At 43.2% G+C, this 13,227-nt stretch overlaps 1 protein-coding gene across 3 annotated transcripts in view; it reads right to left on the reverse strand.

Moving 5' to 3' along the window:
- Window positions 1-843: 843 nt before the first annotated feature.
- The window catches only part of ACOT9 (acyl-CoA thioesterase 9), a 41,246-nt gene continuing 28,862 nt past the window's right edge, over window positions 844-13,227 (reverse strand). For 2 of the 3 annotated variants that reach the window (XM_025373016.1, XM_025373015.1), the window contains 8 exons: window positions 12,709-12,782; window positions 7,321-7,388; window positions 6,045-6,156; window positions 5,208-5,298; window positions 4,950-5,035; window positions 4,436-4,523; window positions 4,138-4,288; window positions 3,438-3,760 (listed from right to left, as the gene is read on the reverse strand). In XM_025373016.1, the coding sequence (XP_025228801.1) occupies window positions 3,648-3,760; window positions 4,138-4,288; window positions 4,436-4,523; window positions 4,950-5,035; window positions 5,208-5,298; window positions 6,045-6,156; window positions 7,321-7,388; window positions 12,709-12,782 (783 nt within the window). In that variant the 3' untranslated portion in view covers window positions 3,438-3,647. Of the gene's footprint in view, window positions 3,761-4,137; window positions 4,289-4,435; window positions 4,524-4,949; window positions 5,036-5,207; window positions 5,299-6,044; window positions 6,157-7,320; window positions 7,389-12,708; window positions 12,783-13,227 lie in introns of all 3 variants that reach the window. The other variant, XM_025373017.1, reaches the window with a different exon arrangement.

A 13,227-nucleotide genomic window follows, 5' to 3' on the forward strand; every position in this document is an offset into this window, starting at 1 on the left:
GTGTGTGATGTTCCCCTTCCGGAGTCCAAGTGATCTCATTGTTCAGTTTCCACCTATGAGTGAGAACATGCGGTGTTTGATTTTCTGTTCTTGTGATAGTTTGCTGAGAATGATGGTTTCCAGCTGCATCCATGTCCCTACAAAGGACACAAACTCATCCTTTTTTAGGGCTGCATAGTATTCCATGGTGTATATGTGCCACATTTTCTTAATCCAGTCTGTCACTGATGGACATTTGGGTTGATTCCAAGTCTTTGCTATTGTGAATAGTGCCGCAATAAACATACGTGTGCATGTGTCTTTATAGCAGCATGATTTATAATCCTTTGGGTATATACCCAGTAATGGGATGGCTGGGTCATATGGTACTTCTAGTTCTAGATCCTTGAGGAATCACCATACTGTTTTCCATAATGGTTGAACTAGTTTACAATCCCACCAACAGTGTAAAAGTGTTCCTATTTCTCCACATCCTCTCCAGCACCTGTTGTTTCCTGACTTTTGAATGATCACCATTCTAACTGGTGTGAGATGGTATCTCATTGTGGTTTTGATTTGCATTTCTCTGATGGCCAGTGATGATGAGCATTTTTTCATGTGTCTGTTGGCTGTATGAATGTCTTCTTTTGAGAACTGTCTGTTCATATCCTGGCAAAGATATTTTTAAAAGAAAAGATAAAAATTGGCAAAGTTCAGGGAAATTGCTAATGTGTCAGTGATTGTGTGAAACTGTTCTGAAGGGTCACATGAAATACATATTCAAAGCCTTCAACGTGTGCCTACTATTTGACCTAAATATCTCATTTAATATTTTTCCAAAGAGAATAATTTAAGGGTCAAATGTTTTAGAGTATTTAGGATATTTACTGCAACATTGTTTATAATAGCAAAAAGGAAATACTAGAAAAAGCTTCAGTGTACAGCAGCAAATGGTTAAATATATAATATATAATCTATACAATAGCATGCAGTAGGTCTCTTAACTCCACTTAACACATTCACAAAACTCCCCAGGGTGCATCCCTCCCCGTTAGCCACCCCCCATCATGTCATACGTAGATATGCAAAATGCTGTATTGAAGGGCCAGGTAAATCTCAGTCAGGATGGCATTCCAGCATGGAGAGACAAGTTATTACAGTACAGCATATACTTGATTCCATGAGTCAAACTGCATGCTTCCAAGAGATAGTTGTGTTTGCTCCTGTGACTATTTCATGCTGGAGGTGCTTGTTGACACTGTGATTTCAATAAACATTACATAAACTAATATAAAAAATTGTTTGAGACAGGGTCTTTCTCTGTCACTCAGGCTGGAGTACAGTGGTATGATCATAGCTCACTGCAGATTCAAACTCCTGGACTCAAGCAGTCCACTCACCTCAGCCTCCTAACTGGGACTACAGGTGCACACCACCATGCTCGGATAATTTTTTAACTTTTTGTAGAGACAGGGTCTCACTATGTTTCCCAGGCTGGTCTCAAGCGATCCTCCCACCTCAGTCTCCCAAAGTGCTGACATTACAGGCATGAGCCACCACTGTGCCTGGCCTAAAAATTTTTTGTTAAAAATGTTTTCCACCGGCCGGGTGCAGTGGCTCACACCTGTAATCCCAGCACTTTGGGAGGCCAAGGTAGGTGGATCACCTGAGGTCAGGAATTCGAGACCAGCCTGGCCAACATGGTGAAACCTCGTCTCTACTATACAAAAATTAGCCAGGCGTGGGGGCGGACACCTGTAATCCCAGCTACTCAGGAGGCTGAGGCAGGAGAATTGCTTGAACCCAGGAGGCAGAGGTTGCATTGAGCTGAGATCGTGCCACTGCACTCCAGCCAGGGTGACAGAGTAAAACTCTGTCTTAAAAAAAAAAAGCTTTCCACCTAATTCTGAGGCAGAGCCAAGTTTGTGAACACTAATGTAGAACCCACAGTAAATATTGCTTCCTTCTTGGGAGCACTTTTCCCAGAGATTATTTTTTTTTCTAAGTTACCTTCCTGTTGAAAAAGAAGCGGTCTTGGCTGATTTTTTTGGGGTTTTGTTTTTTTTGAGATGGAGTCTCGCTCTGTCACCCAGGCTGGAGTGCAGTGGTACAATCTCGGCTCACTGCAAGCTCCGCCTCCCGGGTTCAAGCAATTCTCTGCCTCAGCCTCCCGAGTAGCTGGGATTACAGGCACCCCCCACCACGCTCGGTTAATTTTTGTATTTTTAGTAGAAACGGGGTTTCACCATCTTGGCCAGGCTGGTCTTGAACTCCTGACCTCATGATCCATCCACCTCGGCCTCCAAAGTGCTGGGATTACAAGTATAAGCTACCACGCCCTGCCACCTAGGAGGCAGATTAACGGGAATGCCTCCCTTGGGCTTCCTAGGTGACACTGTGATATTAGGTATGACCTCTCTTGCTCTATTCCTTGAAAGCAGTACAGGTACTGGTCAAGAGTGCCCTGGACCCACATTGCCTGGTTTTGAATCCCAGCACCTCCACATGTTACACGTCAGACCTCGAGCAAGTTACTTAAGCTCTCTTGTGCTTCAGTTTCCTGAATGGCCTAACCCTAAGAGGGCGTTACAGAACGTGCCTCATAGTGTTGATTGGAAGAAATAAAGGAGCTCAGACCTGCCAAGTGCTGAGGATGGTGCCTACCTAGCACATGGCAATGCTCCATAAACGTAAGCAGCTATTATTATTGTGGTTCCTATTTTTAAAATCAGATATATCCTGCCTAGCCACCAGCAGAATGTGCTAAATAGCTGTCCGGTGAATGAAAGAATGACCAAATGGTCCTGTGTTTTTCCTTATCTAGATCATCTCTACACACCTCCTCATGGTATGGTTTCAGACCCAAATCTTCCCACAAATCTTTACAGATGCAGTATCTTTTGTTAAATCCCTTCACCCCAACTTTTCATCTACCCTCTGACAACAAAAGTTGGGAAATAGAGGGAAGCAAAGGAATCATGTATGGCTGATGGGATTTAGACAGCACAGAGAAACTGGTTAGGTTTAAAGAATGTCATCCAAACACCCTGGCAGGAAACCTTGTATACTGACAGTTGCAACATGTGTAAGAAAAGAATGAATCCAATGGTATCCTCAATTATTTATTTTTGAGACAGAGTCTCATTCTGTCGCCCAGGCTGGAGTGCAGTGGTGCGATCTCAGCTCAATGCAACCTCCACCTCCTGGGTTCAAGCAATTCTCCTGCCTCATCCTCCCAAGTAGCTGGGGCTACAGGCACACACCACCATACCCGGCTAATTTTTTGTATTTTTAGTAGAGATGGGGTTTCACCATGTTGGCCAAGATGGTCTTGATCTCCTGACCCTCATGATCCACCCGCCTCAGCCTCCCAAAGTGCTGGGATTATAGGAATGAGCCACCGCACCCAGTCTCTCAATTTTTTTTGTTTGTTTTTTTAGAAGATAGGAGGCAACATGGTAGGTTCATAATTTAAAAATTGTTTTGAAAGTATTTATTGTTTAATAATTCTTTCTCCCCTCAGCCCCATCTGGCCACTCTCTCTTTCTGCTTTTCTGATCATCCTAAAGGCTGAATACATCCTCCTCCTGTATGGAGGATAAGATGCAACACTCAAACCAATACACTCGATCAGGTCTTCATTAGATACCACGTCACTGGGTGGAGTGCTAGTTTTCAACAAATGTGGTGTTCCTAGGGTTCCAAAGGTAGTCCTTTCTCACGGTCGCTGGGCCACTCATGGAGTTGAAATGCCGCTGCCCATCTAAGTACAACATGGACTCTGAAACACAAGAGAGAACCCTGGAGAAACTTGTAACACCTTAGAAAGCCACCATATAAACACAAGACTACTTGGGAACACTGGGACAGAACAAGATGCATTGTTGGGCCAGGGGTGTGCCACATTCCCAAAGGAGCAGGCCATGACTCCTGTCCCCTTCCTTTGGCTGGTTCAGTTTTTTACTACCAGTGGCTGCTTGCCTGCCTGGGGGCCACAGGCATCTTTGGTCTTCAGGGCTGCCAAATCTCAAAAGCAAAATCTCCTAAAGACATGCTCTTGTGCTGACAGGCATCAATACACTTCCTACAATTCAAAAGGAGAAAAATGTCCTTAGAAGTTCTTCCCTTTGTTAGGGACAAGCAATAATCACTATTTACCTCCATATGTTTTGGGGAAAACCAATGGCACTTCTTTTTCTGACATGAACGTGAAATGAAAGACATTGGTGGTTGTATGCTCCTTCTCCTGCAGGGACGCCACTTCACTGTGTACTCTGACTTGAATGTAATTATTCTGAGTAAAGCATACCTAACAGATTATAGACACTATAGTCAGTCAACTGCATTAGGAAGCGGAAAAAGACAGTCATAAGAGAAAACAGTGGCTTTTGGATATAGAAACTTCTAGGCTCAAATGAAAAAAAAAGTTGTATGTCAACTCTCATCACACACCTACCTGCGAAGAAAGAAAGAGCAATGAGCCAACCTCAACAGGTTTCTGAAACATGATGTCATCTACTGCTACCACAAACGGTCGAGAACCACTATTGGGGGGAAAGACAGAATTTGGGGTATACTACAAAATTCAGATGATCTCAATTTTTTTCCCTAACAACTAGCTGAAGCAAAATAACAATGAATGAAGAATAAACTTAGACAAGGGGGAAAAGATCCTACCAGTGAGGAATGGTAAGAGATGCCATCGTGAGCAGATTAGGGCCAAAATAACTGTATCTTTTCCCTCCTACATATCATCACTGTATTTTCTCAGTGGTTTTTCAAATGTATGAACTTACAAAGTCAGAAACAACCTTCTAAAATGAAGATCAAACTCAGCTGGTATCAGTGTGGTATTCATTTAAAAACATAACATATTCCCACACACACCCAGACTGGTCTGAAATGTTTCATTTCAGTGGGGTGATATAAATTGCTTCTCAGAAGTTAAGACTGCCTTACATAGAACTCACCCGAAGCTACAGGCAGTAGCCCACCCAAGTTCATATGCTTTCCTCATAAGGAAACCACCAAAGATCCGATTGAAAATGTTCCGCTCCTACAGGACATAAATAAATATCAATGAATACAAACTTATGGCCACCTTTGTATACAGAACAGAGGAATTAACAATGCCACAGGACAAAGGCCAGTTTAAAGGTGTGTCAAATCTTGGACAAATATCATGAATGGAAGCTATCCTATTCAGATTTCTCACTAAATTATAATACCTGAGGGTGGCAAATTTCCAAACTCTTCAGTTTTGAATTCTCCATCCACACCGCATTAGGGGGCAAAACTCGACTCCGAAAACTTATAGTCCTATACAAATGAATATTTATTAAACCCTGTTAATGCCATGGTTCTCTTGTTGAAAAGTAAAAACATTTGCAAGTCACTCCCAATACACTCAGACAATTGTGGCTCTAAAGAAGGCCAAGGTTTAGGCCAGGCACGGTGGCTCATGCCTGTAATCCCAGCACTTTGGGAGGCCGAGGCTGGCAGATCACCTGAGGTCAGGAGCTTGAGACCAGCCTGGCCAACATGGTGAAACCCCCATCTCTACTAAAAATACAAAAAAAAAAAATTAGCTGGGCGTGGTGACAGGCACCCGTAATCCCACCTACTTGGGAGGCTGAGATGGGAGAATTGCTTGAACCCGGGAGGCAGAGGTTGTAGTGAGCCAAGATCATGCCACTGCATTCCAGCCTGGGTGGCAGGGTAAGACTCTGTCTCAAAAAAAAAAAAAAAAGATCGGGTGTGGTGGCTCACGCCTGTAATCCCAGCAGTTTGGGAGGCCGAGGCAGGCAGCCTGACCAATGTGGAAAAACCCCATCTCTACTAAAAATACAAAATTAGCCAGGCGTGGAGGTCCATGCCTGTAATCCCAGCCACTCAGAGGCTGAGGCAGGAGAATTGCTTGAACCCAGGAGGCAGAGGTTGTGGTGAGCTGAGATCATGCCATTGCATTCCGGCCTGGGTAGCAAGAAAGAAACTGTGTCTCAAAAAAAAAAAAAAAAAGGCCAAGGTTTAAATGTTTTTCCAACGTGGAATCTCACCATCCTTACTTTGGATCCAGTGTGCTGAGAAACATCTCATGTATGGTGGTCCTCTCCTCAGCGCTGGGGGCCATTTTCAGTAACGACGTGGAACTGAAGGCAATTCTTCTCCCCTTGTTCACTGAAACATGGGAGAATAAGGAGCAATGATCAGGATCAGGAGGGTCACACTACAGCACAGGGCGTTCTGACCTGGGGTGCCATTCAAAATCTCACTGAAAATTATACACATATCCAAGAGAAAACTGCAGAGGCCACATAAAACTCCCAGTGAGTCTTTGGTTCCACGTGGAAATTATATTGGTTCAGTGTGAGATCACTTGATATCATCCTGATCCAGAGCTCTGACCTGCAGTTATCCCATCAAGATGCATTTCTCACTTCATTAAAACGGAGAAAACAGGCCAGGTGCAGTGGCTCATGCCTGTAATCCCAACACTTTGGGAGGCTGAGGCAGGAGGATCGCTTGAGCCCAGGAGTTCAAGACCAGCCTGGGCAACATAGTGAGACCCCTGTCTCTACAAAAAAAAAAAAAAATTTAATTAGCCAGGCATGGTGGCATGTGCCTATAGTCCTAGCTACTCGGGAGGCTGAGGTGGTGGATAGCTTGGGCCCAGGAGGTCGAGGCTACAATATAGTTCATTGCAGCCTCAAACTCCTGGACCCAAGCCCAACTCCAGCCTGGGCAACAGAGCAAAAACCCGTCTTTTAAAAAAAAAAAAACAAAAAAAAAACAAAAAAAAAAAAACTGAGATAACAAATTACTTCACTTAGTAAATATTGTCTGATCAATAAAATCATTCAAAGGACTCCAAAGAACAAAGAATAGCATATTTTTAATTTCAATAAATTATTGGTATGAATAAGACATTTGGGTCAGGCACAGTGACTCACGCTTGTAATCCCAACACTTTGGGAGGCCAAGGCAGGCAGATCACAAGGTCAGGAGATCGAGACCATCCTGGCCAACATGGGGAAACCCCATCTCTACTAAAAATACAAAAATTAGCTGGGTGTGGTGGCACACACCTGTAGTCCCAGCTACTCGGGAGGCTGAGGCAGAAGAATCACTTGAACCCAGGAGGCAGAGGGTGCAGTGAGCCGAGATGGTACCACTGCACTCCAGCCTAGCGACACAGAGAGACTCCATCTCAAAAAAAAACAAACAAACAAACAAAAGACATTTGACTGGTATGAAGAACCCATATAAAATCTTAAATAATCTCTTCTTCAGTGTAATTAATGTGCTTTTCAAATTTATTTTATTATAAACAAATTAATGTACATTCTCCTTGTCTAAAGAGCTCCTCTTCCTCTGGGCTTTCAAGGATGAGTGGATTTACAAATGCCGGCCTAAAAAGAAGAAAAAAATATATATAATTTAAGATACGCCATTATCTAATAAAACTTGAAGATGAACTTACTAGTTCATCTAATCACCTACTAGTTTTACTAATCACCTACTAGTTTTAAAGAATCTGCTTTTCATTTTGGGTAGTGCTTACTGCTTGCCTTACACGTGAACGCTGGAACAATTAGGGAAGCCTTACGGTTACAGCCTTAATTGCACACTAGAAACTTCACATTATAAAAAGGATAATGGCAATTGCGAAATGTTTAACCTGATTCTAATCATGAGGAAATAGTCAAATATAGGTTGTAGAACATTCCACAAGAAAACTGGCTTTAGGCCAGGCATGGTGGCTCACGTCTGTAATCCCAGCACTTTGTGAGGCCAAGCTGGGCGGATCACCTGAGGTTGGGAGTTCCAGACCAGCCTGACCAACATGGAGAAATCTGGTTTCTACTAAAAACACAAAATTAAGCCGGGCGTGGTGGCACATGCCTATAATCCCAGTTACTCGGGAGGCTGAGACAGGAGAATTGCTTGAACCTGGGAGGCGGAGGTTGTGGTGAGCCGAGATCGTGCTACTGCACTCCAGCCTGGGCAACAAGAGCGAAACTCTGTCTCAAAAAAAGAAAGAAGAAAAGGGAAAGGAAAACTGGCTTGGACTCTTTAAAAATATCAATTTTTGAAAGACAGCAAATGGCATAGAGACTATTCAAAAGAAACAGGATAACCAAATGCAATATATAATCCTTGATGGATTGGGTCCTGAATCGGGGAGATAGCTATAAAGGACATTTTAGGGACAACTGGTGAAATCTGAATACGGATCACATATTAAATAATTGCATCACTGTTAAATTTCTCAGATATAATAAAGGCATTGAGGTTATGCAGAAATACCTGGTTCTTAGGAAATAGACGCTGAACTCCTGAATGGGTGAAGCAGTCTCAAACTTACTTTCCAATGATTCATGGGAATAAATATGTAAATATGTGTATTTATAGAGAGAGGTTAAGAGAATAACGCAAATGTAATACAATTTAGGTGAAAGGCATTTGTTTGTTGCATTATTCTTTCTACTTTTCTGTAAGCATCAAATTTCTTGAAATAAAAAATAAGGGAAAAGGGATAATACTTCACCATGGTAGAATCGAAAGATTTGATGAAACAACAATGGAAACAAAATAATTGAAACAGGCCGGGGGCAGTGGCTCACACTTGTAATCCCAGCACTTCAGGAGGCCAAGGCAGGTGGATCACCTAAGGTCAGGAGTTCGAGACCAGCCTGGTCAACGCAGTGAAACCCCATGTCTACTAAAAATACAAAAATTAGCTGGGTGTGGTGGTGGGTGCCTGTAATCCCAGCTACTAGGGAGGCTGAGGCAGGAGAATCACTTGAACCCAGGAGGCAGAGGTTGCGGTGAGCCGAGATTGCACCATTGCACTCCAGCCTGGGCAACAAGAGTCAACCTCTGTCTTGAAAACAAAAAAACAAAAGAATTGAAACAACAGCTTGGAAAAGTGACATGCATCAGCTGGGAGTGAAACTTGCAGCAATGGCCTCAGTGCTTGAATAGAAGCCTCAGGCCAGTCACTGGCCACAGCAGGTCAGCTGGGGCTAGCAGGAAGGGCCAGAGTAGATGGGTGTTATTCTTCCTTCAGATCACTAAGTGACCAACATATTTTCCTATCTTAATTTGACTTTCCAAGTCAGCTTTCCATGCAGCAGCAAAGATTTTTCACTGCAGACTCCTAAATCAAGTTTCTAATACAAACGAGATTTCCCATAGGCCACTGAACTCTGTCCTGTGCAAAGAGCAATTCCTCCCACCCCAGCTCTACCCACACAATTAGTTTTTCTCAGTTTGGGTGTAACTGTTGTTAGAAACCAATAATTCAATTTAAGAGAAAAAAGATGACGTAAAGTAAGTTGACGTCTATATGGTTAAATCTGACTTGAAAATGACCATGAGGCTTTTTTTTGAGGCAGGGTCTTGCTCTGTCGCCCACGCTGGAGTGCAGTGGTACAACCTTGGCTTACTGCAACCTCCGCTTCCTGGGTTAAAGTGATCCTCCCACCTCAGCCTCCCACATCGTCTGGGACTACAGACACATGCTACCACACCTGGCTAATTTTTTGTACTTTTAGTACAGATGGGGATTCGCCATGTTGCCCAGGCTGGTCTCAAACTCCTGGGCTCAAGTGATCTGCCCACCACGGCCTCCCAAAGTGCTGGGATTACAGGCATGAGCCACCACACCCAGCCTTCATGAGGCTTTTTGTTTGTTTAAAATATATCCTAGCTCTGTCCACTGAAAAGGCCTAGAAACAATAACAAACTAGTAACAATGTACTGTTCTAGTACCCAGATTTTGAGGTCTAAATACCAGTTCCCACTAAAAGGAACCCCAGAACTACTTGGAGAAATGGATGACACCAGGCCTGAGGCAGGAAATATGTAAGATAAGCCCAAGACATCTTGTGTCAGAGAGCAGGAAGGTATCAAAGAGACAGGTGGAAAGGAGCCAGCTTAGAGGAACTCCCACTGCCCAAAGATGGTACACTTGGAGCATCAAGAGAAACGATGGCTGCAATTTATTGAAATACATAAAACATATTAAAACCATGAATTCATAACGATACTGTTCTGGCAGGACAGTGGCTCGCCTGTAATCCTAGCACTTTGGGAGGCCGAGGCGAGAAGATCACTTGAGCTCAGGATTTTGAGATCAGTCTGGCCAACATGGCAAAACCCCATCACTACAAAAGGTTTAAAAATTAGCTTGGCAACTACTCAGGAGGCTGAAGCCAAAGAATCGCTTGGACCGGGAGGTGGAGGTTGCAGTGAGCCAAGATTGTGCCACTGCACTCCAGCCTGGGTAACAAGAATGAAACTCCATCTCAAAAAGAAAGAAAGAAAAAAAATTAGCTGGGCATGGTGGTATGCGCCTGTGGTCCCAGCTACTCAGGAGGCTGAAGCAGAAGGATTGCTTGAGCACAGGAGGCCCAGGCTGCAGTGAGCAGTGCTCATGACACTGCACTCCAGCCTGGACAGAAGAGCAAAACCTCATCTCAAAAAAAAAAACTGGGGCTGGGCGTGATGGCTCACGCCTGTTATCTCAGCACTTTGGAATGCCTAGGTGGGCAGATCACTTGAGGTCAGGAGTTTGAGGCCAGCCCGGCCAACATGGTGAAACCCCGTCTCTACTATAAATACAAAGCAAATCAGCCAAGCATAGTGGTGCATGCCTGCAGTCCCAGCTACTCGGGAGGCAGAGGCAGGCAAATCTCTTTAACCCAGGAGACAGAGGCTACAGTGAGCCGAGATCGCGCCACTGCACTCCAGCATGGGTGACCAAGCGAGACTCCATCTCAAAAACACATACACACAGAAAAACAAAACAAAACAAAACAAAAAGAAATTTAAAAACATGATACTTTTCTAAAAAGCTAAAAAACTGGGAAAGGCATGTCATCACCAGCTAGTGAACCAACTCCTTATTCTGAAAACATGTAAATAAAAGAATGAAGCATTGATCCTAACTCTCCATTTCAAACCCAATTGCCCTAGTTGTTAAGGGAAAGCTCTTCTTTACAGAATTCCAGCTAATAAATGTAGAAGGAATGACAAAATTTGAGAATTACTCTAAACCGCCTCATGATAGTAATTAAAGCAATGATCAGCAGTGGACGTCAAAAGCGCTGGAAAAAGACTGATGGGAAACTCAGCTATTTGCAGGATGACAAAGGAAACCCCTGTAGATTGTTGCTGATCAGAAGAGGAAAAACTGAACTTCACAAAAAAGAGATTAGGCTGTAACTGCTTGAACCCCCACACCAATCTTAGCATCACTGTGAGTGGGACAACTTGTACCTCCTGATACGATGCAACATGAGATATGAGATATACAACATCACCTATGTAGTACTCTCGCCAAATATGCTCAACCAAAATCTAATACAAGGCTTTAGATCTAACTTCAGTTTAGAGAAATTACTAGGGATAGAGAAAAACAAGACCAAAAAACCAACCAACCACCATGAGAAAGCAATAAGACAAATCCAGAAAGTGGGACACTATTTAGAACAAATGATCCAGCCTCTCAACGAGTGAATAAGAAGCAATAGGGGAAGACACACCTGTTCTGGATTAAAAAAGATTTAAGAGATTGCACAACTCAGCTGGGCGCGGTGGCTCACGCCTGTAATATCAACACTTTGGGAGGCTGAGGTGGGTGGATCACTTGAGGTCAGGAGTTCAAGACCAGCCTGGGCAACATGGTGAAACCCACATCTCTACTAAAAATTAGCCAGGCATAGTGGCACACGCCTGTAATCCCAGCTACTCAGGAGGCTGAGGCAGGAGAATCGCTCAAACCCGGGAGGCGGAGGTTGCAGTGAATCGAGATCCCGCCATTGCACTCCAGCCTGGGCAACAAGAGCAAAATTCCATCTAAAAAAAAAAGGATAATATTCTCTTAAGTAACTACATTATTATTGTCATGCCTAACAAAAATAGTAAGTCCTTAATATATTCTAATATTAATTCATATCCAGTTTTCTCCAAATATATTTTGAATGATTTGTTCAAATCAGGATCCAAATATGGTCCACATATTACATTTGATTTTTATGCCTGTAAGTCTGTTTTTTTTTTTTTTTTTTTTTTGGTAACAGCTTTATTGAGGTATAATTTGCATACCACACAATTCACCCATTGAAAGTGTACAATTTAATGGTTTTTAGTGTATTCACAGAATTGTGCAACATCTCTTTTTGTTGTTGTTATTTTGAGGTAGAGTCTCGCTCTGTTGCCCAGGCTGGAGTGCAATGGTGCAATCTCGGCTCACTGCAACTTCCACCTCCCGGATTCAAATGATTCTCGTGCCTCAGCCTCCCCAGTAGCTGGGATCATAGGCGCGTGCCGCCACGCCCAGCTGATTTTTGTGTTTTTAGTAGAGGTGGAGTTTCACCATGTTGGCCAGGCTGATCTCAAACTCCTGACCTCAAGTGATCCACCAGCCTTGGCCTCCCAAAGTGCTGGGATTACAGGCATGAGCTACCTCGCCTGGCCTGAGAATATTCTTATTTTTTAAAAGATGCCTAAAGTATTTAAGAGTGAAATGTCATTATGTCTGGGATTTGCCTTAAAATATAAATTTTCTTTAAACAACAGATGAAACAAGAATGGCCAAAATATTGCAATTAAAACTGTAAAGTCCAAATGACAGGTATATGGACATTCATTATAATCTTCTCTCTAGGCTTATGTATCTTTGAAATTCTTCAAAATAAAGAATTATGAAAAAATAGCAATTACCCTTTATTTTCAGAATCACGAGCCACCATTACAAATGTTGCATCCAAAACAGGACAAAATTCATCACCATGTAACTAAAGAACAAAGGAAAGAAAATGTACATATGAGAAATAGATTGATCGGGAAGACCTGTCACAACTCTAACAGACAGTATGTATGTTGGCCCTGCACAGTCGCTCACGCCTATAATCCCAGCACTTTGGGAGGCCAAGGTGGGAGATCCCTTGAGGCCAGGAGTTTGAGACCAGCCTGGTCAATATGGCAAAACCCCGTCTCTACTAAATAATACAGAAATTAGCAGTGTGTGGTGGCACATGCCTCTAATCCCAGCTACTCAGGAGACTGAGGCATGAGAACGGCTTGAACCCAAGAGACCAAGGTTGCAGTGACCCGAGATTGCAGGCCTCCGTCTCAAAAAAAAAAAAAAAAGGAAAAGAAAAGAAAAGAGAGGGAGAGAGAAAGCCTGAAACTGGAAAAAGAGGAGAAGCACGCTCATTAACCATCATCTGCTAAGGGCCT

The sequence above is a fragment of the Theropithecus gelada genome, chromosome X, assembly GCF_003255815.1.
Source record: "Theropithecus gelada isolate Dixy chromosome X, Tgel_1.0, whole genome shotgun sequence".
Taxonomy (NCBI): domain Eukaryota; kingdom Metazoa; phylum Chordata; class Mammalia; order Primates; family Cercopithecidae; genus Theropithecus; species Theropithecus gelada.